At 52.1% G+C, this 26,257-nt stretch overlaps 1 protein-coding gene across 13 annotated transcripts in view; it reads left to right on the top strand.

Annotated features, from left to right (window-relative positions):
- The window catches only part of SGSM2 (small G protein signaling modulator 2), a 38,729-nt gene that overhangs the window by 4,789 nt on the left and 7,683 nt on the right, over positions 1-26,257 (top strand). For 5 of the 13 annotated variants that reach the window (XM_045044038.1, XM_045044037.1, XM_045044035.1 and 2 more), the window contains exons 3-18: positions 13,757-13,919; positions 14,191-14,352; positions 14,666-14,733; positions 14,832-14,977; positions 15,316-15,450; positions 15,975-16,099; positions 16,500-16,567; positions 16,775-16,935; positions 17,110-17,236; positions 18,828-18,962; positions 21,788-21,952; positions 22,563-22,716; positions 23,518-23,582; positions 23,669-23,814; positions 24,301-24,429; positions 24,635-24,817. In XM_045044038.1, coding sequence (XP_044899973.1) covers positions 13,757-13,919; positions 14,191-14,352; positions 14,666-14,733; positions 14,832-14,977; positions 15,316-15,450; positions 15,975-16,099; positions 16,500-16,567; positions 16,775-16,935; positions 17,110-17,236; positions 18,828-18,962; positions 21,788-21,952; positions 22,563-22,716; positions 23,518-23,582; positions 23,669-23,814; positions 24,301-24,429; positions 24,635-24,817 — 2,132 coding nt within the window. Of the gene's footprint in view, positions 1-5,104; positions 5,331-11,813; positions 12,019-12,293; positions 12,373-13,756; positions 13,920-14,190; positions 14,353-14,665; positions 14,734-14,831; positions 14,978-15,315; positions 15,451-15,974; positions 16,100-16,499; positions 16,568-16,774; positions 16,936-17,109; positions 17,237-18,827; positions 18,963-21,787; positions 21,953-22,562; positions 22,717-23,517; positions 23,583-23,668; positions 23,815-24,300; positions 24,430-24,634; positions 24,818-26,257 lie in introns of all 13 variants that reach the window. The other 8 variants (XM_023244237.2, XM_023244238.2, XM_023244240.2 and 5 more) reach the window with 6 other exon arrangements.

The raw sequence follows: 26,257 nt of genomic DNA, 5'->3' as shown, positions 1-26,257 counted from the left end.
ATTTAAAAAAAGTTTTTTAACATTTATTTATTTTTGAGAGAAAGAGACAGAACGGGAGGGGGAGAGGGACAGAGAGAGAGGGAGACACAGAATCCGAAGCAGGCTCCAGGCTCTGAGCTGTCAGCACAGAGCCTAATGCGGCCTCCAACTCACAAACTGCGAGATCATGACCTGAGCTGAAGTAGGACGCTCAACCAACTGAGCCACCCAGGCGCCCCTCAACTTTCTAACTAATCCTACTTGTGTTGCTCTGGCATTCTCAGTTCTCCAGACCCTGGATTGGGGGCAAAACAGCATGAGCTACAACAGGAGGGAAACCCAAAGCCTTCCCACCTTAAAAGGCAGAACGTTGGTAATAAACCATCACTTCCTCCTCTCCTGAAGACTTCTGCCTTTACAGGGGCAAGCTAGTCTCTGTACACAATAGAGTTTTCTTGGATTTTCAGGACTTTTATCTTCCTTTCAACTCCCTTTCTAAAGAACAGTTTGCCATCTCTGTGTTGTTTTCCTTGGCTTCTGAGATTGGTGTTGGGAATTTGTGAAGAGAGGCTGTGTGTTTCGGAGAGGAGCAGACAGTAGCATGGTGAGGCATATAAAGCTGCCTGCCATCAGTCCAGCAACAAATGCTGTGGGTCCACCATGTGCTAGATCCTATTTCCGCATAGGGAAACAGCAGTCACAAGATGGACAGAGTCTCTGCCCCCAAGGGCTTACATTCTTTGGGGACAGAAGACACGTGCACACATAAATATATCCTGTATGATAAAGGTGTGGAGAAAATAAAAGCCAAGAGATAAGGGACAGCTATCGGGAAGAGATGGCCTGTGGACCCAGCCTGAGTGACACACTGATGGAAGTGAATCTTGGTGCTCTGCTAAGTTATCTTGGACAAGTTTCTTAGCTTCCGTCACCCTTAGTTTGCTCTCCTAAAAAAGGGTGGTGATTCCTACCTCAAGGAATTTTTGGAGGGATTGAGATGATGCATGAGAACATTTCTAGCATTGGAAGAGCCCAGGAAATGTCTGTCTTTCCTTCTCCTTTGGATGTTGAGAATGAAACTAGGTTTGCAGGATTTCAGTTCCCAACACCTCCCTTTGGGTGTTTCCTGGTTCTTTGAGATATGTTATGATTCTCAGGGTTACAAGGAACAATCTCATCTCACCTTTTCTCAGGCAGAACCTATGTTAGGGGAGAAGCATGGTAGTCTTTCAGTAAGTGGCTTTGAAGAATATTAGACCCCTACTCCTTTCCACCTGTGTTGTGTGCTCCTAACATTAGCCACTATTTGTTGTTGTCACCAGAAGGGCTTTGCTGGTGGCCCAATTACGCATGGCTTAATTCCTTATCCAGAGCACATTCAACAAACACAGAAAACAGAACAAAATAGCGCAAACAGCTTGTGCATGGGCGCCACACGTGGGTGGCCAAGGGGGAATAGGGGAAAGAGAGGCAGAGAGAAAAGTTGTGGGTATCTCACATTCAGGCCAATTGGGATGAGAAGAAACTGTCAGCTCTCCTGTGATCATTGCAGAGGCCCCCAGGAAGCAATGGAGCTTTCGCTTTGCTTTTGTCTCTTGCCTAGAAGCCCCCCCACCCCCCCCCAAATCCCCCCCACCCCCCCTCCCGGGGCTCTTCCCAACAGGCAGGAATATTACCCTCAAAAGGAATGCTGCTTCTCCTTTCAGCCAGTTTTGGTTGCTGAAACAGAGCAAGGGTCTATGAAATAAACCCAAGTCTCCAGGATTGTAAAGTCAGCCCAGGAGCAAGAGGAGCCCCGTTCTGCTGGATCTCAGGAGGTGCTTTAGGTCTGCTAGCGCAAACTTAAATAATGTCTACAGTCAGATGGAAAAGGTCCACACGAGAAGCTGTCTGGGTGTGACGCTGCAGGCAGTGGTGGTGGGGACTGGGGTGGACTGAATATTGCTTGCCACTATTCAGCTCCTGCAGGAATGCCAGCCCAGGCTTGCCATGGCCTTTGTTTTTTTCTTAAGAGAAGACAGAAGTCTGGGTATTTGTATGAAATTTCCCAATTTTTATTTTTTTAATGTTTATTTATTTATCTTTGAGAGAAAGAGAAACACGGGTGGGGGTGGTACAGAGAGAGAGGGAGACACAGGATCCAAAGCAGGCTCCAGACTCTGAGCTGTTACTGCAGAGCCCAATGTGGGGCTTGAATTCACGAAACATGAGATCATGACCTGAGCCAAAGTTGGTTGCCTAACCAAATGAGCTACCCAGGCACCTCTGAAATTCTCCAGTTTTTAAAGGCTAATAACTAATTCCCATTAAAAAAAAAAATTTAATGTTTATTTCTTTTTGAGAGACAGAGCATGAGTGGGAGAAGGGCAGAGAGAGAGAGACACACACACACACACAGAATCCCAAGCAGGCTCTGTCAGCACAGAGCCCGACGCAGGGTTCGAAGCCACGAACTGTGAGATCATGACCTGAGCCGAAGTCAGACATTTAACCGACTAAGCCACCCACGTGCCCCAACTATTTCCCATTTTTATATACTTTATGTTTATTTATTTATCTTGAGAGAGAGAGAAAGCGCGTGTGAGGGAGGGACAGAACGAGAGGGACACAGAGAGACTCCCAAGCAGGCTCCACACTGCCAGCATGGAGCCTGATGTGGGGCTTGAACCCACAAACCTTGAGATCATGACCCGAACTGAAGCCAGACGCTTAACCAACTGAGCCACCCAGGTGCCCCAACTAATTCCCATTTTTAAAAAATCTGTGGGCCAAACAAAAGGCATCTCTGAGCCTCTGCCAGTCGGCTGCCCCTGCCTTGGGCTCGGTGCATACACTGAGGAGAATGCTAGCAGTAGGGGCTGTCAAGCTAAGTATAAAGCTGTATAAAGCTGAGTCAAGCCCACAAGGAAAAGGAATCCTTAGGCTTCGTCAAAATTGGTATTCGATGGTGAGGTAAATCCCAGTTTGGGTTCAAAATAAGATACGTTTAAAGCAGTGATTATCAAACTTTTTTCCTGTCTGCAAGCCGTTTACATGCATCACACAGTAGAATCGTAATCAGGGATTCTTGGGAAGAGGCAGGGAAGAATAGGTAAGTATTGATGGAAAACTCCACCCCTCTGGCATTTTGGGGATTCTAATATGTCGGTCTCCTTCACCCCTGGGCAAATGCTCTGAAATGAATTTCTAGTCTAAAGTAGATCCAGTCTTATACTGACTGGGTTGTGCTATTGTCCTGGCCTTGTCCAGAATCCAGCTTTGTTCTGGAAGGAATTGGAGTGCAGGGAAGATGAAGAGAGAGGTGAGCAGAGCAGAGGCTGTGGAGGCTGGATCAACCACAGAATGGCCACATTTCCTGGAGTTTGGACAGTACTGGGGCCCTGGGCCCCTCTACTCTGCCCTGACCCCTCTGTTCTTGGCAGAGGAGGGCAAGGCCTCGGCAAGATGAGCTCCTCTGAGCTTCCTTAGAATAGAGACATTTGAACTGGAAACAGAATCTTCCTGGAGAGCCTTAGAAAGGGAATTGAATAATCCCTGAGTTGAGTCCTGACCCTGGGCAAACCCAGGAAAGTTGCACCAGACCCCTATTCCTATTATCCACAGGAGGAGGGAGACTCCCAGGACTGGTAAGAAATGTGTCTTGCAAAAAAAAAAAAAAGAAATGTGTCTTGCGTGTGCGCGTGTGTGTGTTGTGGTTGTTCCTAAACCTGTTTGTCCAGAAGCTGGTCAGGCTCCTATAGGTAGAAACCTTGTGAGGAAATCTTGTGTGGAAGCTTTGCTGGCAACCCCTGGTTGGCAGGGAGTGGTTCTCTGTGTGCTGTTCTCCAACCACAGAGCATGGCTGTCAGAGGATCCGGCCTATGTGACTGCCCACTCCCACAGGCAGAGGCTGAGGCTTGGAGAATAAGCCCAAACCTACCACTGATACCACCTTTTTGTCTTTAAAAAGTCTTGTCAAGTTTGCATTTTGTTCCACGATATGGTCTTTGAAACTTTTATTATTATTATTTTTAAGTTTATTTATTTTGAGAAAGAGGGAGAGCATGCATTGCAAGGGAGTGGACAGAGAGAGAGAATCCCAAGCAGGCTCCGTGTCCATCAGTGAGGAGCCTGACATGGGGCTCGATCGCATGAACCACGAGATCATGATCTGAGCCAAAATCAAGAGTTAGATGCTTAATCGACTGAGCCACCTAGGCGCCCCTGAAATTTTTATTTAAATGTAAAGACTTTTGAATCAAATTAATTCTCCTTGTTTTCCCTGTGGCTTCTTAAACCTCCAGGTGTAGTCTGATATCTCCTGCCACCCCCTCTCCCCAAGGGCAAGGTGCTTTTAACTTTTGTTTGTGGGAAACTCAAGGTTAAAGTAAACAAACTGTCCCAGCTTTAGCCTTTCAACTTTGCATTCAAAATAATAATACACATGCTTTAAGAGAACTCATTCGCTCTCTTCCTGAAGTAATTCAGGCATCAACCCTAGAGCACCAGAGAAGCCACCATTTCTCTGGACCTGCCCTTCCTTCATGTCTGGGTGTGGCTGCCTCCACAGTATTTCTGTGTGCTCTATTCTGATTGGGTGCTGAGTTTGGATTTTAAAGTTTGGTGGGTAGAGCAGGTTTACAGAGAGGTTTCTGGCACAGCAGGTTCTCAGACTCTCAATGTCTTCTCTCCCCAGAAGGCATTGGAATCAGAGCCCAGGGGGAAGTCAGTCCTACCCCTCAGTCTCCCAGTTCCTGGCTCTCCCCACACCGGTCTTTATATCCTCAACCTGAGGGTTGTTGCTTCAGGCTAAAGATGAGCTGTAAATGGGAGACAGGGGTGGGGCCTATGGAGCTGGGAACGGCATCAGGGCTTTATTAACCACCCGCTCCCTGTTGCTAAGCAGCTTTCGTTAGCCTGGAAGGTCGGCTGTGGCTGCGGTGAGCTCCTCTGGGGAATGGCAAGGCGATGCTAATGAGCTGGGTGAGAAACAGGTGCTGTGGAAAGATTGCGTTTCACCTGAGATGTTGCAGCCAGAGATACTTTCAGCACATTCTGAGATTCAGGCTCCAGGAAGTTTTTAGTCTGTCTCTTTTCAGTAAAAGGGATTCCTTTTCTCTTCTTCCCACCCGTACTGAATCAACAGCTCACTCTCAGGATATCTGCCTTCTGCCTTCCATCTGGAAACAATCCAGTAGGAAGAAGGGCCCTCTGGGGAAGTGGCTCCTCTCACCCTGTCTTGGAGCAAAGCTGAGGGCATATGGTGGTGATCAGTAGCTGAGACACTAAGTGTGTGACCATGGCCACAGCAGCCCCAAAGAACTCTGAACCTACCCCGGAAGATTGGTGTAAGGACTAAAGGAGTGACACAGGTAAAGCACACAGCATGGAGCCAGTAGGTGCTCAATAAATGTTGCCATCACCACCACAATGACCCGCAGCAACTTTCTTCTTTGTACTTGAAAGTGATCCTACAGGGAGCAGGGATGGGTGAAATTGGTGAAGGGGATTAAGAGTACGCTTACCATCCTGAGCACCGAGTAATGTTGAATCATTGTGTTGCACACCTGAAACTAAAATATATTACACTTGAATTTTTGTAAAAAAAAGTGATGCCTGGCTCAGTCGGTTAAGCATCCAACCAACTCTTTTGTTTATTTACTTTTTCGGACAGAGAGAGACAGAGCATGAACGGGGGAGGGGCAGAGAGAGAGGGAGACACAGAATCGGAAACAGGCTCCAGGCTCTGAGCCATCAGCCCAGAGCCCGACGCGGGGCTCGAACTCCCAGACCGCGAGATCGTGACCTGGCTGAAGTCGGACGCTTAACCGACTGCGCCACCCAGGCGCCCCATCCAACTCTTGATCTTTGCTCTGGTTATGATCTCATAGTTTGTGGGTTCGAGCCTCAAGTCTGGCTCTGTCCTGGCAGTGCAGAGCATGCTTGAGATTCTCTCTCTGCTCCTCTCCCATTTGTTCTCTCTGTCTCTTTCTCTCTCTCTCAGAATAAATAAACTTAAAAAAAAAGTGACCCTAAAACCTTCCCCATCAAGTCTCCTAGAACCTTCTCCAGGATTCCATCTGAGAATCCATGATTCTGTGAGGAGTATCTAGATAATTAGAGAAATTTGAACTCTAGGAACTCAATCAGGGAACCTTTATAATATTAGGAAATTTTTGTTAATCTTGTAGGTACAATCAAGGTATTATATACATCTTTTTCAAAGAGTCATCTTTTACAGATACCTACTGAAATATTTATAGATAAAAATATATAATATTTAAAATTCACTTCAAAATAATCTGGGGATAAGTGAAAAAGTGGTTGGAGGTGATACAGCTGAAACAAGATGGGTCATGACTTGACCATTGTTTGGGTTAGGTGATGGGTACATGGGGTTAATTCTTTCGTCCTCTTTACTTTTGTATATGTTTGGAATTTTCCATAATGATTATTTTTTAATGTTTATTTATTTTTGAGAGAGAGAGAGAGCACATGAGCAGGACAGATAGAGGGGGCAGAGGATCCTAAGTGGCTCTGTGCTTACAGCAGAGAGCCTGATGCAGGGCTCGAACTCATGAACCATGAAATCATGACCTGAGCTGTAGTCAGATGCTTAACCCACTAAGCTACCCAGGTGCCTCATAATGATTTTTTTAAAGGAGGAGGGGTGCCTCGGTGGCTCAGTCAGTTGGTTGAGCGTCTGACTCTTGATATCAGCTCAGGTTTTGATCTCAGGGTCGTGAGTTTAAGCCTTGTGTTGGGCTCCATGCTGGGTGTGAAGGGCGCGAAGCCTACTTAAAAAAAAACAAAAGAAAAGAAAGTTGGAAAACCAGGGGGAGCGGATGGGAAGAGGAAGAGATAAAGTGAGTATAGACAACTGTCCTGAGAAATTTTACATAAAGGGGACTAGCTAAATGGTTCAATACCTGAATGGGGATATAGGACCAAGGGAGGTGGTATTGGTCGTAGGTGGGGTTTTTTGTTTTTTTTTTTTTATGTTTATGTACAAATGGGTAGTATCTAATAGGGAAATATTAAAGATACAGGGAAGAGAAGTGATGTTTGTTGGAATGATGTCCTTAAGAGGTAAAAGGGGCTGGAACCCAGTGTGTAGGTGGACAACCCAGTGTGTAGGTGGTCTTAGGAACATAGCCAGACCATCTGGAGGGACAGAAGAGAAGGCAGGGGATGGGCATGAGGTGCAGGGAAGAAAGCACCAATGTTCATGATCACCTTCAGTGTACTCGAGAAGAAAGCAAGGAGCCTTTTGCACCTCTGCATAGCCTGTGGCTTGTAGTCACTCAAAACCTACTGAGATGGGACCTGTTCTTTTCCCTAATTGCTGCTGAAGCTCAGAGAGATTTAGTGGTTTGGACCAAGTCAAATAGATAGGGAAAGGAGCCAGAGTTTGAACCCACATGTGTCTTGCTCCAAAGCCTGTGCTGCCCAGGAATGGGTCTATCTGTGTAGCCTACCTAGGAGAGGAGCCTTGTGGTGTGAGGTATTGAGGAACAGTTGGCCCTTATGGAGATGTAGCTCACGTCACCAAACAGTGGACTCATGGTGGCCAGAGATACTCCGGGAGACAGTGAACACCTTGCTGAACTGAGTGAGGCCAATGCTGGCCTGGTCCGTGGGAAGCCATTGTGAGCACTATACACTCAGATTCTGCCCTGCATCTCCATCAGGGCAAAGAAGAAAGGTGTATGTGTTAGGAATTTCATTTCCCTCACCTGCTGCTTTCTGGAATATCAGAGCAGTGCCTTCTCCTCCTAATGAAAGTCTGGAGGGGAGAGTTGCTTTCTTGTTTCAGGGCATTGAACAAGGCTGACTGCCCTCAAAAGCTGAAGCAAACAGTCAGCGTCACTAATGCAGGCTGAGAGAAAATGTACTCTAGTTACCATAGAAATGCTCATTCCAGGTGGAAGCAACTGTTACAAATCCCTGGGTGAAATAGCCAGCCAGAGAAGTGGGAAGGAGAGCGGTGGATGATGCCTTGCCTCTCCTTTTTGCCCTTCCCACTTCATCTGCTACATACAATACACTGACTTCTCCCATTAGCAGTTGGAAGAAGTTCCTACTTAAATTTTTTTTTAATGTTTATTTATTTTTGAGAAAGAGTGAGTGTGAGTGGGGGAGGGGGAGGGACAGAGAGAGAGGGAGACACAGAATCCGAAGCAGGCTCCAGGCTCTGAGCTGTCAGCACAGAGCCCGACGCAGGGCTCGAACCCACGGACCGTGAGATCATGACCTGAGCCGAAGTCGGCCACCCAACCGACTGAGCCACCCAGGCGCCCCTAGAGATTACTTTTAAAAAGTTGTTTTAAATAAAAATAATAAAAAAATAAAAATAAAAATTCTGCTCTAAGTAGTATCCTCAAAACTCCAGGACCCAAAGCAGCCACCTGTCTAGCTGCTCCACCCTGCACTTTCCTCGCTTAGGTTCTCTATGGCAACTACAACCGAACTCCCCCGTTGCACAGATGGCAGACGGCAGAGGTGGGGGAGCAGGAGTTACTTTCCACACCTGCTCCTCCCATTACCATCCCTTCTTGGCTCAGTGCCTTGGGCTTAGCCTTCCTGTTAGGCTGTGCTAACTCTGGATATAGTGTCCCTGTATCTCAGCCAACTGGCCTAGTTCTCTGAAGGCCATTCAGTGGCTCCCCCTATTACCAGGCCTCTGGGCTGCTGAGCACAACTTTCAACATAGGTATGTATGTGATAGCCAGGGTTGCTGCTGAGGCTCCCTAGGCTGGCTGAGGACCCTTCAACAATCACTGCTGTGTGTGCTGCACAGCCATAGTTTTAGTCCATTTTTAAAAATTTTTTAAATGTTTTATTTATTTTCAGTGGGAGGTGGAGAGAGAATCTCAAGCAGGCTCTGTGCTGTTAGCACAAAGCCTGATGATGCGGGCTTGAACTCACAAACCATGAGATCGCAACCGGAGCCAAAATCAAGAGTCGGACGCTCAACCAACTGAGCCACCTAAGCACCCCAGTTTTAGTCCATTCTTGTGACATCTCAGCTTGTGCTAGCCCACTGAATTGTTTCTCTGGTCCTTGCCCAGCTCAGATCACTTGTGGCTTCCCTAAGCAGAGCCCAGGTATTCCTGTGGGGGTGGGGAACCAAGCCAATTGGGAGGAATGCTGCGGGAACTGGTGAAGGACTGGGTGCCCATGGACAGACCCAACCTTTCTGAGTTTTGTGAGTTTTGATTCGCATCCAGGCTAGAAAAAGTCTCTAACATCGTCTCATGATAGAATCGTGGTATCTGGGTTGGATGGTCACCTGTTTAATTGTTATTATTCTGAATTGGTAACGTGTTACCTGGTTCAAACATCAAAACTGTACAGGTGCGCCTGGGTGGCTCAGTCAGTTGGGCGTCCGACTTTGGCTTAGGTCATGATCTCATGGTTTGTGAGTTCAAGCCCCACGTCAGGCTCTGTGCTGACAGCTCGGAGCCTGGAGGCTGCTTTGGAGTCTGTGTCTCCTTCTCTCTCTGCCCCTCCCCAATTTGTGCTCTGTGTCTCTATGTCTCTCAAAAAATAAATAAATGTAAAAAAAATTTTTTTTTAATCAAAACTGTACCGAAGAGATACAGTGAAAAGTTTACTCCTTTTCCTGCCGCCATTTACCCACTTTCCCCCCACTTACCTGTTCCCACACAGGTAACCACTACCACTTACTTTTGTTTCTTATATATCCTTCCAGAGTTTTTTATCCTAATAAAAGAAATTATATTCTTTGTTTACTGCCCACGTACCCTTTTTGTAATGAAAAGGTATCCAGTCATAGTGTTCTGCATCTTGCTTTCAGAGACTTTTCATTGTTAGCTCCTAGAAAACATCCTCATTCTTTTGCACAGTTGTTTAATAATCTGTTGTATGAATGCCCCATGTGTACTTAACCTGTCCACATTGATGGACATGAGGATAGTTTCCAGTCTTTTGCTGTTGTAACTTAAGTACTCTTGCAGTTACATCTGTAAGCTAGAGTCTCAGAAGAAGGTCAGAGGTTATTTGCAATGGTGATAGACAGTGCCACTCTACCTCCACCGGAGTGGTGCCAGTCAGCTCTCCTCCCAGTACGGTCTGAGAAGATTTAGTAACTTCCTGGGTCCCTGCCATCTCTATCTACCCGTGTCTTCTCTGTTCTAAATTGGACTCCTGGGAATGGTTAAATTGGTATGTAAGGAGTTGTGGGAGGGGCCCTTTAGGGTTCTGTTAGCACTTGGGCTCTCCAGCCCATTTAGCCTTTGTTAAGCCCCATAACTTAATAGACTTTATTGGCACATCAGAGGCTGGTGAGGGAAAGTTCCAGGGCTAGTCTGGGCTTGTAATTCCCAGCTTTTCCCTTGGTAGATGGTACCAGACCTTTTGGGAGAGGAAATGTCCACAGCAAAGTTCTTGCAGTTCCCTGGGCCTTCTTGTCAGTCATATGGGATGACAGAGTAGAGAGGGCACCATGACTCCAAAGTTCCAAGAGCAAGGTGAGGGGTGAGAGGGTTATGCTTGTTGAATCATGTCTGTTTCTCTGTTTCAATTCATTTACCCAAACCTTTCCACCCCAACCAATGACCAAAACCAGTGTTGATTTTTATTAATTAGTACACTGAGCTGGATATTGTCAGGGATATCTCACCCCTCTTCTGGCGGATCCAGAGTGGCTGTGGGTGGTACCAGGACCCAGTGGGACAGGGGCTCCTGAGCCTTCACTTAGGAGGAGGAGAGGTTCAGCTGACTTGGTGCTTGAGCCATGATTGGCATCTCCTGCCACAGGCCTCCATCCTAGGGAATGGTCATGGTGGCAGTCTGGGACAGAAAGCTGAATAAGGAGCTGGAGTTCTGCTTGGTGCTCTGGGCTTTCAGTCAGGAGAGGAGAGACATGGGCCTCTGGCTGGTTTCTGCTGGGAAAGGGTGCTTGACAGTCTGTGAGAGGCCCTCTCTGGAGACTGAGGGCAGCAGGAGAGTTGGGCCTTGTGGCTGATGGCTCTGCAACCGAGTTCTGAGTGGTGTTGCACTGTACATTGTGGGGCAGGGAGAGTATTCTTGCATCTCTGAGTTTCGACCAGTGGAACCATCTGTGGTTCAGCGCAACCCAAAAGTCTTAGAGCAGGGATTCTAGAACTTTTGGGGGTCATGTATTCCTTTTAGAAGCTAAAAATCTTGGATCCTTTATCCAGACAAAGAGCACTTACCTAGTCATACTGGAGCACACCAACAATTTTGTATGCAATATTTGGGGGTCTTTGGAAGGCCCAGAAGCCCACCCACAAACCCTCAATTCTCGATCATTGTTAGTGTTACTATCATCATATTACTATCTTGCCTATATGCTGCACACAGTATTTTTCATTGCGCGTGCTGACTTTCTGCGGTGGACAGCCCTGTGGGAATGGGAAAGAACAAGTGTAGTTTGAACAGCCACTGGCCAAGGAGCCCATGGAACTGGATTAGGATATACCTGGCATAGAGGATCATTTACTTTGCTTGGAAAGTAGAGAGTTGAGAGGGATTTCTCCTTCCCCAGACATTGCCTGGCATCTTGCCTGCATTTCACAGAAGGAACGTATGGGCTGTGGGGTGAGCAGGAGGGTACTAGGCGTGATGTTTGGGCTTCTCTACCTGCAGTAATTGCTGAGGAATGCCTCCGCTCACCCCAGAGAGCCCTAATGCCTGTGTTCAGAGGCTGCCTGAGAGGGTGGGTGAGGCCAGGCGGGATGGGAGTGCTCCCCGCCATTCCCAGGCTCCCCAGCCTGGCTGCATTTGCTGTCTCCTGGGGAAGGTGGGAAGGCTAATGTCTCATTATGCCAGCAATTAGTCACATCACTGAGGCACATGATTCCTTGCAGGACTGGTGCCACCAGCTGCCACTCTGGCTGTGTTCAGTGCCGCTTCTCTCCAGAGCACTCTGAATGGGGCATACAATCCCGGGAAACGGTCACCACTTTCCTACAGGCGCTGCAGCCCCAGGACCAAGAGACTGGGACTCACTCACCTGTGTACCACAGGGCCACACAGGACCTCCAGAGACCAAGGGGACAGCCATGGAGTAGAGTATGTGGACACTTAAGCAGAGATTCCCTCACATGCCCCATACTAGTAAATATGTAGATACGTCTGCATACACATGTGCACATACGTGTATGAACGTGCTGTGAAGGAAAGGCTGTGCCTTGTAAAATAAAGTCCTCTGAGGCCCAACCAGGGAAGAGCCCAGAAGGAAACAAGTAGGAGGAGGGTCCTGCTTTGTTTCCCCTCCCTTGGGGTGTTCTCACTGGGTCTGGCCTGCAGGTTGGTCCCAGGGACTCTCTCCAACTTCTTGACTTCAGTACAGGAGCAGGCCAGACAAAGCCCTTATAGCACAGCAGTGACTGCCTTCCAGTTACTAAAAATGAAGACGAAAACCAGGTGAGAGCCCAGGGTCACTGGTCGTTTCCTAAGCTCAGGCTTCATATTCTAACAGCACTAGTCACAGTCGACTTGAGGGGCCTCAGTTCCCCTGTTCCTGAGAGAATAGCATCTCCACCCACCTCTGGACAGCCTGCGGCCCTCTCTCTAATGTGCCCTCTCCCCTTCCTGCCAGGGAGAGGTCTTGTAAAAACCCAGCCCTTGCAGCTTAACTGTGGAATAGGATCTTGCCAAAAAGGGCTGAGGGCTCAGGCACCGGCAAAGACCGCGTGCCTCCCGTGTGCCAGACGCGTGCAAGGGCTTTATGCCCTTCATCTCATGTAACGTTTCACGCCAGTCCTAAGTAGCCCCATTTCACAGATGACAGTGGGCTCAGAGCATTATCACCCACGTTTCCCAGGGGTAGCGAGTGGCCATGCTAAGCTCCAGACCCTGTTCTGACTCCCCCCTCCAGCACAGCACTTGTCAATCCATGCAGAAAGAGCACCTGTGACATGAGGGGAGCCCTCCTCACACCTGTGGCACCCCCAACATACCTGGAGAAGGTGAAAGGGTCTGGGCTAGGATTTGGGGTCCTGGGTCATGGTCCTGGCTCTGCCACTGTGTGACTACAGTCAAATCCCTTCCCCTTTCTAGGGCTTTCCCTCCTTGATAATGGCCAAGCACCACCCCCTCACATACTAATATTTGTAGGCTCTATATATACCAGGGCAACTCCCCACCCTTTCCCACCAAGCCCTTCCTACAGGATACAGATGGAGAGAATAAAACTAGCCCCTAAAAACATGAATGAGAGAAGGGAAATCCTCCCAGCATGGGAAATAGAAACCTCTCACTCTTGGCTGCAGGGCTCATCAATAATTCAGGGGCTGATGTTGGGTCTGATCTCTGCAGTGGCCTCATCAATATTTTAGCTCCTTCCCAGAGCTCTGTTCCTTAGCAACCTCATCATCCATGCTTTCCAGGAGGGCTGCTGGGCTTTGTGCTCCCTGCAGTCCCTGTTGTATAGGTGCAGTCCGTGCTTGCCCTCGTGGGCAGGTGAGGAGCCACTGGGACTGGCAGCTTTGGGCCTCACAGTCCCAGGGGCGATGCTGCATACAGGAGGCATGGACACACCAGGCGAGGGACAGGGAGAGGGACGGTATGGCATGTCAGCCCCTGCAGGTCCACCCTGGCCAGGGGCAGAGAGACTGGGAGGGGAATTTTGGAAGGCGGTCAGGGTATGTCTCCATGGCTTGCCTCAGACTGAAACCCCTCCCCCTCATCCCTGCATGGGTCAGAGCCCGCCCTTGCCCCTCTGCTCTCCATGGGTATGAGGAAGAGGAGTGTTTCTCCCTTTCCCCCTCTCACCTGGGCTCAGGTGCTCGTTCCCTTTGTGGCTCAGGTGCAGTGGAGGCTTGCCTGCTACATCAGCTGAGACGCCGTGCTGCCGGCTTCCTGCGCAGTGACAAGATGGCAGCCTTGTTCACCAAGGTGGGGAAGACATGCCCAGTGGCTGGGGAGATTTGCCACAAGGTACAGGAGCTACAGCAACAAGTAGAGGGCAGGTGAGCCCCAGGCCAGCTCCCCCCATCCCTCTCTTCTGCTTTTTGCACTTGGCATTTGCTACTTCCCAGGTTGGCTTCCTGGGCTCATCTCTTGCCGGGCCCCTTGGGTGAAAGACCAGCCTAAGGGTGGGGGTTGGCTCCTTTTAGACACAATGCCCTGTCCCCCACTTCAACCCCTCATTTTAGTCCTCTGGGTTCTTGTGGCACCAAACTCTGTTCCCAATGCCACCAGTCCAGGGCCTACCCCCAAGCCCTCACACTTTCTTTGCAGGAAACCCTCAGCAGGCAACCAGGATGCCCTGCGGAGACAGGGCTCTGCCAGCGGGAAGGCCCCGGCTCTCAGCCTACAGGCCTTAAAACACATATGGGTACGCACAGCGCTCATCGAGAAAGTGTTGGACAGGGTCATGCAGTACCTCGTGGAAAACTGCAGGTGACTGCCCCATCCCCCAGGCAGCCCCTCCTTGGGGCCCACCTCCTGAGCAGCCCTGCACCCCTACGCCTCAGCAGGCTTGATTGTTCACAATAGTCTATAGACTTGCCCCGTCTTCCCCTCTAGCACCCCAAAGGGTGCTACACCAGGCGCCCCACCTGGGTAGACCACACCAGGCACCCCACAAAGAGCTCAGTCCTTATGTACTCACTTCTTAGTGATTCACATGAATGTGGTCTTTGTGGAGATGTCCCTGCTTGGTAAGCTTGACTGCCCTGGAATGAGTCCTGCTGTCTGTCTCTCCCCCTGGCAGCAAGTACTACGAGAAGGAAGCGTTACTGGCAGATCCTGTATTTGGCCCCATCTTGGCCTCTCTTCTAGGTGAGCCTAAGAGCAGAGAGGCTGGTGCTGGGCTAGTGGGGGCTGAGGGACAGGTGCTAAAGGGGCACCGTGTGAGCTGACTGTCCCTGTCTTCACAGTGGGACCTTGTGCCTTGGAGTACACCAAGCTCAAGACTGCTGATCACTACTGGACTGACCCCTCTGCTGATGAGCTAGTCCAGAGGCACCGTATCCGGGGTCCCCCTAATCGCCAGGACTCCCCTGCAAAGCGCCCAGCCCTAGGAGTAGGTATCCCTCTCCCCACCCCTCGTACTTATCCAGGCTATGCCCATGAGCCTGTATGGAAGGGCAGTTTGGCCTCCATATTCTTTGCAGACGCAATCTGGGCCTTGGAGATGCACCAAGGTAGTGGTTACCTCAGGAGAGCCTTTTATCCACACTGGCACTTAACATATAAATGCCAGGAGCACACCAATGGTCCATGGCTGGAGAGAAGAGGGCGGCCAAGAGCAGACCCAGGACAGAGTGGACCCCTGGGTCAGCTAGAGGGTCTGTGTGGAATCTTAACATTCCCTGAGGCTGAGTCCCAGGGCTGGGGGCTGAGCCGTGCCTTTCTGCACAGATTCGGAAGCGGCACTCAAGTGGCAATGCATCAGAGGACAGGCTAGCTGCCTGTGCCCGCGAGTATGTGGAGTCCCTGCACCAGAATTCAAGAACACGGTTGCTCTACGGCAAGAACAACGTGCTAGTGCAGCCGGTAAGAAAACTTTAATGCCCACCCCTCCTTTCCCTCTCCTGAAGGCCCCAGGATTGGAACCTTCCAGTCACGTTTGTCCCGTTCTTCAGGGGTTTGACTAGCGAGAAGGGGGAGAGAGGGCCCTGCCCCCCACTTCACAGTTTCACAAGCCTTGTGCCCAGCCTTGAGTTGGCAGGAGGCAGGAATGTCATCTGCCCTGGATAACTGAGAACCAGGCTATCCAAAAGTGGGAATGGCAGCCAGAAGACAGGACGAACAGGATGGCTGGCCCAGGATGTACCTGGCATCCAGGAGACTAACAAGACAGAACCAGTAGCAGCACCAGGCCAGCCAGGGAGAGGAGGTGCCCACATCTACATGTCACTTGTGTTCTCCCCTACTTCCTCCTGGCCTCCATTCCAGGATCCTGTGACTATGCTAGATCAGCCTCCCCAGCTCCCGCCTGGAGCTTATTTCCCATAGGCCTCCCCTGGGAGCCTTGACCCCTTATCACCTCTCCCTTCTGCTTTGTCTCCTCCCCCTAGAAGGAGGACATGGAGGCTGTCCCTGGCTACCTCTCCCTGCACCAGTCCGCAGAGAGCCTAACTCTGAAATGGACCCCCAACCAACTCATGAACGGGACTCTGGGGGACTCCGAGCTGGAGAAAAGGTGGGGGCTCTGGCACTCCCTCCCAGAAGCCAGGGAAGGGTTGGGGGGGGCCTGCCTGGGGGGAAAGGTGGGTGGACATACTCAGCTTACTCTGGGAGGCAGGTCTCACTCCTTATCCTGATGCCAAGAACTGCAGGAATAGGCCGCCTGGAGAGAGCTCTCTAAGATCAAGCCAGGCCTGGCATGAAGAGGTTTGCCTGAGCCAAGCTCTAGGCAGCTGAGACTGCCGGGCTCTGTGCCATGACAGCACGGGGCCCAGAGGGACATGGCTGGCTGAGGTCACTTCTCGGCTATGGTCCTCCTGTCTTCAGGGTAGTTTCACAGGTATTGGTGGTGGGAGATGAAAAAAGCGGGATGACAGGTCTTGTGACACAGTGACACCAATCTGGTTCATTTCCAGCGTTTACTGGGACTATGCCCTGGTTGTGCCCTTCAGTCAGATTGTCTGCATCCACTGCCACCAGCAAAGTGAGCCTCCCTTGTCCTGGGTACAGGGTTGAGGGGAAAGAGACTGCCTTCTCCCAGCCACATGCTGTGCATGGCCCATTGGATATCCTATCCTCCTCCTGTCATCCCCGTGCTTCACCTAACCGGGAGGCCTGGCTGACTGGGCTGTGGTGATGGCCAAGAGGTCTCAGGGAGGCCCAGCCTCACTCGCCCACGTACACCCCACAGAGAGCGGCGGCACACTCGTGCTGGTGAGCCAGGATGGCATCCAGAGGCCGCCACTGCACTTCCCACAGGGAGGACACCTGCTGTCCTTTCTGTCCTGCCTGGAGAATGGACTTCTGCCCCGAGGACAGCTGGAGCCCCCGCTCTGGACCCAGCAGGGGAAGGTACCTCAGGGCTTGGAACACTCTGGAGTAAAGGGATGTGTGAGGGGGGTTCTCTGCTCACCTTCCTTCCTTCCTTTCTCTAGGAAAGCCTCTCCAATTTAGAGGCTGCCTTGGGTGGGACCTTGGATCAGACTCTGCTCTGCACAGGCTGACCACCCACCCTTCCCTCTGCAGGGGAAAGTGTTCCCCAAGCTACGGAAACGCAGCAGCGTGCGGACTGTGGACGTGGAGGAGATGGGCACCGGGAGGGCCACAGACTACGTGTTCCGGATCATTTACCCCGGCCACAGGCACGAGCACAGTGAGTATCCCAGGCCTCATCCGTGGAGGAAGGGAGAAAGATGCTCAGGGAGGTAGGGGAGTACAGTGAGACCCAGGAGGGGCTACAGGCAGGGTCCACTCACTGACCAGGCCAGGTTGAGAGGAGGGGTTCATTACTCAGCCTCTCCCCAGACCATCCCTTGCACATCATCCCTCTGAGAAGCTGCCTGTCTCTTCCCCTAGCTGTCTTCCTCCGCCTTGTTACCCCAAGATTCTTGGCTCAGCCGATATTGTACAGTATCCTCTTAGCCTTTCCTTCCCTGCCCCAAGGAAAAAAAAAATGTGGTGAGACCAGAAATTGAAGATGGAGAACTCTACATTCCTCCTTGGCCCACAACCTGACCTCCACAAGGCAGCCTGGGTGCAGAATCAGTGCTTCTTTATGGACGGTGCAAATTGTTCACTGACTCCTCCAGAGCCAGAGCCCTTCTCAAACTAGCTACTGATGAGAAGAGCTTTAACTGGAGTAGGGATGCATCTGAAGAAGGTGAAACTTGGAGCCACCTGGGGGACCTTAGGGACTTGGGGGCTGAAAAGGTGGCTTGGCGCTCATGGGTCCTGCCCTGCCTGCACACCTTTGGGCCCATGGGGCCTGTGCATAGGTATCTGGTGACACCAGAGTTTCTTTTCTGGTCTGAGTGCTGGTACGCCCTATAGGCCAGACTGGCCAATCGTGGGGATAAGGTCAGAGAATTTACCAGTGTGGAGCATTTACTGCCAGCTGGACCACCTGCTCCCTAAATTTCCCAACTTGTGCCAATGAGTTGTGAGCAAGTTGTTTCTGTATTAGTGGACAGATTACCCAGACTGCTAACACACAGCCATGGCACAACCAGCCCCAACAGGCTTGAAGGGTACAAGACAGGGGGATTCCCCTTCCAGAGGTACCTAACTAGGAGTCATGTCTTGTGTCAGAATGTGTTTGCAAACCTGGCATTTAATCTTGGGCTGTTGCTCGGCTTAGATTACTTAGTCTCGCTTCCCCTCTTTAAGCCTTGGCATTTCCCAATTCTGGTCACTTTGCTTCAAGGACTGCTTCCCCAAAGGGCAAGCCAGGGCCCCAGGAGCTGAAACCCAGCCAAGTGACTCAGGCTCCTCAAGAGCAGCTCAGGGCAAACCTTGGAGAAGTTTGGATTTACGGTCTGAAGAGGGGGTTTGGGTAATCTTCAAATTTGGTCTAGCCTGACCATGATGCGAGCTAAAGAATGATCAGGATGCATCTGCCGACAGTCGTACCCAGCCTTGGCCAGGGCTGGGGAGCTCCTGAGCCGCCTGCCTGTCCCAACTGGTCCCTGTCTTTCACTACCCTTGCTCCCCCATCAGTTCTGTCTTCTGTTCTTCCTAGAGAGGGTCTCCAGTGGAGCTCTGGAGCTGCCGCTTTCCCTCACTTTCTTCCATACTCTCCCCAGTAAATGGTCCAGAGAGCTTTCCATCCCACATCCCCTTCTCCGTGCCAGGCAGGTTCCAGGTGACCCAGACTCTGCTCCCTCCCCATAAGGAGGGAGTCTGGTCCCTCCTGCCTGGACCAGGGTCCTCATGCCTCTGCCTCTCTCGCTGTTCTCTTTGAGCAGTCACTATTAACTACCACCACCTAGCGGCCAGCCGCGCGGCCTCGGTGGACGATGATGAGGAAGAGGAGGATAAACTGCACGCGATGCTCTCAATGATCTGCTCGCGGAACCTCACAGCTCCCAATCCGATGAAAGGTTTTTATCCCTGCCCCTCTCCTGCCCTGCCCCGCCCCACCCCCTGGCCCACCTGCCACCCACCGCAGGGGCTCGGACGGCAGTGTTGGCATTATGGGACTGGTACCCAGGGCGGTCCCCCATCAGGAGGCAGGTCAGGGAGGGTGGAAAGAGGTGCCGTTAAAAAGAGGGGATGGTACAAAGAGCAGGTGGCTCTGGGCTCCCCACTTGGTGTAGTGTAAGGAGAGGGCTTCATGCCTGAGAGGGAGGATCGTCTGCTAGGAAGGTCTGACTATTGGGAGCCCTGAATGGCTCTCCGAGCACTGTTCCCACTCCAGGGGGTCATGCTGGCAAACCTGAGGCAGTGTCTCTTTGTGCCCTGCTGGCAGGGAAGGCTGGACCCTCGGCCCTGGGCCTCTGGTCCCTGACTTGACAGAAACAGGATAGGGGCACCAGGCCCCTTCTTGGGGGGGGGGGGAGGCTGGATAGCTCACACGAATGAGTCCTGTGGCTCAGGTTGAGGTGCTGGAGCCACCACGGGAAGGGACCTAGGGGTGGGTTTACCCAGCAGGGCTGAGGGCTCCGGCAGGTACTGCCTGGTGCTTCAGCATGAAATCTGGAAATAAATGTGCCAGGGATATAAGATAGGTGTTTCCTGCCTTCACAGAGCCCGGAATCCACAGGTACAGAGGTCCCTTCGTTGTAAATGACACAGCACAGTGCCCGTGGCCCCTCAGCATTTGTTCCTCTGTGTACCACCCATCTTTCTTAGCACAGAGCTAGGCTGGTAGAGAGGGAATCCTGCTCTTTTTTTAGAAAGTGACTGGCCAGGGGACCTGAGAAGGCTAGGCCGGGATGCTCAAGGGAAAATTGGTTATGAAGGGCCAGCTCTCTCGGAGTTTAGGGGAACTTCCCCGTCCCCACCCATTCCCATGCCACAGAATTTATTTCTTCTCTCCTTTCCCTTTCCTACAGAATGTATCTAAGAATATGTGACACCCCAGCCACCAAAGCAGCCATGGGTCTCCCCCCTTCCTGGGAAACCAAGTCCATGGCCTAGCACGCATTTAGCACACCCTTAGCACAGCCCTACCAGCTGCCCCCTACCCACCACATGCCTGCCCTTGCACCTCCCTGCCAGCCCTCCTGGTAGGACCCACAGACCAGCCCGGGCAGGAGTGCAGGGGAGCCAGACAGACTGCCGTCTGGCCCCTTGCAAACCTGGGCTTGGGGCTGATGCTTATTTATGGGATAATGGACTTTGAGCAGTTTGGGAAGGCTGAGCCAAGAAGGACAGGGATCCCCAGGAACTGATATCAGGCTTAGGCTGGGGGTCCCAGCAGAGGCCCTGTCCTGGCAGACTTGGCACCAGGAAGCCTGTCCCCGACTAGTCTTAGGGCCTCCAGGGTCAGAGAAGCCTCCATGTACATGGGGACCCGAGGCCTCAGGGCTTGTCAGGGCTTCCTCTTGGGGAACTCAGGAGCCAGACCAACCCAGTAGGCAGCTCCTGGGCCCCAGTACTTGGGAAAGGGGAGGAGGCATGAGAGGAGAATTGGCAGGTGGTTGGGGATTTGACGTGGGAGCCCCCACCTCCACCCCAGTCCATAATGACAACACTGTTGAGTCCGTTCTACTAGCCGTCGCTTCTCAGGCCTGCGACATGCTTGACTTGTGCATGTGATTCAAGTGGCGGGTGTCCAGACTCTCTTCCCTCTCCCCCACCTCTCCTTTTCCTGCTGCCTCCCCACAGAGCAGAGATGCTGTTCACTCTAATTCTGCTCCAGGCCAGGCACCTTTCACTCGGAGTCTTAGGGGCTGTGGGGTTCAACCACCCTGATTGTTTTTGCTTCAAACTTTCCTCATGCTCAGAGGAGAGAGTCAGAGTCAAAGCTGGCCCAGCAGACCCCTTCCCCCACCCAATGTCCAGCCTGCTGCCCCTCACCCAGTCACTCCAGAGCTCCAGCTGTCTGCACTGGGTTAATTCAGAGATGTGGTGTTCAATGCTGGCTGGTTCAGCTCCTTCCTGGAGAATTAAGGTGAAGAGCATTGACCCAGGAGTCTTGCCTTGGTTGGGCCCTACTTTCTGGGCATGAGCTTGTTTCCCTGTGTGCCCCCCCCCTTCATCCTCTGCACCTGTGGCGCCCCCACCTTCCCGCCTGTTGCCTGCTGCCTGCCTGGCTGGGCCCGCTCCTGCCCCCCTCCCACGATCGGCCTCTCTCCTGCCTGCTGCAGGGGCATGAGCTGGGCTCCTGCCCCACCCCACCTGCATTTATCCCCTCCCTCTTCCCACTTTTGGGCATGGCTTGCAACTCCTCACTCCCAGAGCCGCAGCCCCTCTACACCAAATATGTTCCCTTAATTTGCCTCCTGGTGGAGCTGAAGGGCCAAATATCTACAAAAATCCCAGCTGTGGGTCTGGGAAGAGAGCCTCAGGCCAAGACAGGGCATCCTTTGAGAGGAGTGGAGAGGGCTCAGCTCAGCCCTCCCCACCAAGGCACACCCAGAGCTGGAGTCTGGCTCCTGCAAAAACCAGTCCTAGGTCTGCTCCAGACTCCTGGCAGGGCCAGGGCCCAGGCTGTGATTCGTAGGAAAAAAAGCTACTTGAAAAGTCTCTTCACATGTCTCTCTTTCCTCCTCTTCCCTCTTCTGTGCTCTCCCCCTCCCTCCTGGCGTCACCTCCTGGTCCTTACACTTTCGCCCTCACTTTGCTTCATCTTTGTGACTCACTGGACCTGCCAGAGACCCCCTATGAGCGGTATTCTGCCCCACTCAGGCCCTGGGAGCTCTGAAGGGTCTTGAGTTCTGATTCAGACCAGCTGAGCTGGCCCAATCTGCTGGCGGTGTAGATGCGTCCAAGGAACCATCTTCTGAGGCTGCACCTGGCACATTCTTCTGGACAGTGGAACTGTGTGCCCAGCCACCACCTCCTCAGTGGCCTGGCAGCCCCGGGAATTTTGCTCTTCCTGCCGGCTCACCTGTGTATTTGGAGGAGGCCACCATGCTAAATTCAGGCAAGGCGAGGATGGAGAACTCAGGACGAACCCATGTGAGCTGGCAGTGGGGGCACCTGGCCTGGAGGGGAGCACTGCTCCTCCTTAACCACAAGATCTAGAACCCTCGGAGGGGTGAGGTCTGGGGACCAGGACAAGTGGCTCCGGGATCCTTAGGAGCTTTGATCAGGGGAGACTCCAGGTGTGGAGAGGTTCAAAGTATGCAGGATTGCAGGCACCTTCCTGCGCATCTCAGAGTTTGTCCAAGAGAACCAGGCTGAATCCTCAGAAGCCAAGCCAGCTAGCAGTGTTTTAGAGAGCTTAGGCTTTCGTTCCTTCTCTTTTTTCTTCTCCCTCTAGAAAAGCAAGCACTCGTTCCGTTGCTGCTAGCAAGTTGGAGAGAACAGACACACTTACCCACATGCAGAAAGACTAGGTGGAGGGCGGGAAATGTCAGGCACTCTCCACCATTTCCATCTCTGGGCTCCGCACCAGGCAGGCACCACCCTATGGATTTGCTACCAACGGGTGACTCCGTGCTGCAGCTCTGGGCACAGAGGTGGGCGTGCTTCAGGGTGCTTGGGGGACGAGGCCTGCCAGGCCCTGACCAGGGCCCCCTTCCTGTCCTCAGATGCTGGTGACATGATTGAAATGCAGGGCTTTGGGCCCAGCCTGCCAACCTGGCACCTGGAGGCCCTGTGCCGCCAGGGCCCCTCCTGCCTCTCCTGCTCCACCAGCAGCTCCCCATATGCAGCCCCCAGCCATTGCAGCCGTGTCCCCGACCGGTGAGTGGGCAGGGCCCAGAACACCAGCTCCCTGTGGGTGTGTCTGTGTGTGGGCATTCTGCCCTTCAGGGCTATGTCACTTGTCTGACAGGGTGGCCTCAAGTTGTACAGACCTGGGTTCGAATTTCACTTCTGCTACCTATGTGACTTTGGCAAGTTATTGAGTCTCTGTGGGCCTCTACGTTTCTGAGCCTCTGTTTCCTCATCTGTAAAATGGGAATAATACCACCTGGTTCGTAAGGTACCTGTAAGGATTAAATGAGGTGTATGACTCCTACAAGTGCCCAGAGCTGTGCCTGGCACCATGGTAGGTACGCAGTACTTGCGAGCTCCCCTTCCTAATGTGGATGCAGATTCTGCCATCAGGCTGTACATCTGAGGACACACCAGATATCTGGGCATCTGCCAGGTGCCAGGAATGGTGCGTGAATGGCATTTGTGTGCGGGTCACATTGCCAGCACTTGATGCTTTTGCAAGGTGCTCTCTTTTACCTGTTACTCCTAATGACCTGAGGTGGTTCTCTCCATTTTCACATGAGGAAACCCAGATTCACTAACATGAAGTGAAGTTAGTTGCTCAAGGTCCCTTGGGTGGTTGGGGCCAGGCTGGGTCCCCAGCAGCACCACCTAGGGTGGCTGCCAGACACAGGGAACCCACAGACGTGTCGCTGGGCTGTGGATCCTGCTCCTCGTACCGCCCGAGCACTTTACCTGTCCCCCACACAGGATGTCCTTCTCTCTCAACCTCCCCCAACCAGAGGGGCCGTAGCCCCTCCTCTCTGAACCAGGTTATTTCCACAGGTTGCCCCTCAGGCTGCTGTGTGAGAGCATGAAGAGGCAGATCGTGTCCCGGGCCTTCTACGGCTGTGAGTGCAGGGTGAGGTGGGGTCGTGAGGGGTGGGGGCTGTGGGAGGCACCACTTGACGGTGTTCTGGCTCCCCTGCCCCCACAGGGCTGGCTTACTGCCGCCACCTGTCCACGGTGAGGACCCATCTGTCAGCGCTCGTGCGTCACAGCATCATCCCGCCTGCCCGGCCCCCAGGAGCCTCCGGGGGCCTCACCAAGGACGTGTGGAGCAAGTATCAGAAGGATGAAAAGGTGCACACTCTGGGATGCCAGGGCTAGGGGCCGGGGTGGGGTGGGGAGCAGCAGTGAGTGCAGAGCAGCCTGCTCTGGGAGCAGCTTGCATAGACCAGATGGGCATTCAGGTAAAATGTAGTAGGGCCAGGACCAATGGCCTTGGAGTGGCCCAGGTCAGACAGCTGGGTCTGTGGGTCTCCATAGGAAGGGGACTGGACTGGTTCTTGTCTGCTTCCACATTATTCTGAAATCTTGGGCAAATCTCTGCCTCTCTGCTCTGTTGCCTATCCTGGAAGGAAGAGAGGTTGAACTGGATCTCATCCAGCTGTAGTCTGGGGCAGGGAGGATGTGACCCCCCCAAAGCAGAGTCTGTCTGGGCTTCAAAAGAGTGACTGAATCACTGCCCCGGCCCTAGCTCTCCATGGGATGGATGGAGATAGGGCCACCCAGCCAGGCCGCAGTTACCATGGGGGCTATATGACCTTTACTTCCTGGGTCTCACAGAACTACAAGGAGTTGGAGCTGCTACGGCAAGTTTACTATGGAGGTGTGCAGCACGAGATCCGTAAGGACGTCTGGCCCTTTCTGCTTGGCCACTATAAGTTTGGCATGAACAAGAAGGAGATGGAGCAGGTAAGGGGACCCCCCCCCCTCCCGTGGGGATAGGGAGATGAGCTGAGCCAGGGGACCCCAGGGAGGGACCCCTGAAGCCTTGGCCCCTTCCCAGACAGAAAGGAACATGGCACAGGAAGATGTTAGCAGAGAGCAGCCCCGCAGTCTTCACCCCTGCTGTCCCAGGACACCCCTCCCTCCATGGTCACAGTATGCTCTGGGACAGGTGGACTCAGCAGTGGCAGCAAGGTACAAGCGGGTGCTGGCAGAGTGGAAGGCCTGCGAGGTGGCAGTGAGGCAGCGGGAGAGGGACGCGCAGCCAGCCACACTCACCAAGTTCTCCTCGGGCAGCAGCATCGACAGCCATGTGCAGCGCCTCATCCACCGAGATTCCACCATCAGCAATGACGTGAGCCTGACGGGACCCGGGGCAGCCAGGGGCAGGGGCCACCGGCGTTTTATAGGAGTAACATGGAGTCCTGAGCACCAGCCCGACCTCTAGTAGTCACTGGCACCGGTGCCCTGGGAGAATGGCTTAATGTGTCTGTGTCTCATTTTCTTCTACTGAAAAACCGGATGACTGTCCCCCTGCTGCCCATTTCTCTGAGTGTTGCAGGAATAACAACACTATTGTGTTGTGCACAATGTTCTGTGCACTATGTTCTGTTTTAATGGACAAGAAGGGAAAGAAGGGTATATCAGGATTTAGGGAAGCCCTCCATCCTTGTAGAGACATCTCAAGGCTAGGGACAGGCAGCCCGGGTTCGAGTCCCAGGTCCGCTGCCAACAAGCTGAGTAACTTCTTTTCTTTGGGCCATGGTGTCCCCTGTCACCTCTGACTGTGGAGGTTTCACCAAGAGCTACTGGTCAGAGACCAGAACAGCTCTCAGGTCCCATTGGTGTCTGGAGATCTCCCTCCCTCTGTGGTGTTTTCCATCCCCTCGTGGAATTAACCAGGCAAAGCTAGTTCAGAGCCTATGTCGTTCTTCTGGCATCACCCCTGCCTGTAGATGAACAGCAGGTGACAAACCGTGGCTTGCTGGCTGAAACAGAAATGATAAGTTTCCGTTTTAGGGATATCCTTTTACTAACTTACATGTTTTTTTTTTTTTTCTCTAAAATTGTCTCTCTTGATAACATACATTCTTGTCGCTTTACTAAATGCTTACTAGCGTTAACAGAAAACTGAAGCTGGAGAAATATAACTTTGTGCTCCTTTCCATGTGCTTTGTTCTTACTCCCCTATTCATGAGCATATTCTCTTTCTCTCTGGCTTTGGGTTTTGTACAGTCCTGAGTCTGAACCAGTGCCCCAGATGCTTAGCACATGAACAGCAGTAGCTTTCCTTTGCTGGCACTAATCTGAGGCTCTGTGTCGCCTTAGAATCATGGCCTTGCCTGATTCTAACCCAACACTTCATGCTTCTTGCCAAAGTGAAAACTCCTTTTAGTATCCCTTTCCCTACATAGCCCAAATAGAAAAAGAAAATCTGTATGTGTCTCTTTGATTCTCTCTGGGACTTGTCCACAGAGGTGGACTGTTTCTAATCAGCAGAACAGGTTACCTTGCCGTTTGTCCCCTCCTGAGCGTGTGTGTGAAACTAATACAACCGATTAGGCACTTGCTAGAGAAGTTTCCTGTCTTGTTCTGCCAGTCAGTGGAAAATAAGGGAGAACTTGTTTTCCTAACACCTCCAGCCTGCCGCCCACCAGGCTGCCCTAGCAGCCACACCAAGTCTAGTGCCAGCCTTCATTAGTACCAAGCTCTCTTAACTGGAGGCAGCCTCACGTCTTCAGGCGTTAGTAGAGTTACATGTAACTCACATCCACCATGAGGTGTCTCAGCTTCT

This window comes from Felis catus, chromosome E1 (genome assembly GCF_018350175.1).
Source record: "Felis catus isolate Fca126 chromosome E1, F.catus_Fca126_mat1.0, whole genome shotgun sequence".
Taxonomy (NCBI): domain Eukaryota; kingdom Metazoa; phylum Chordata; class Mammalia; order Carnivora; family Felidae; genus Felis; species Felis catus.
This window is presented reverse-complemented; position numbering and strand designations above follow the sequence as displayed.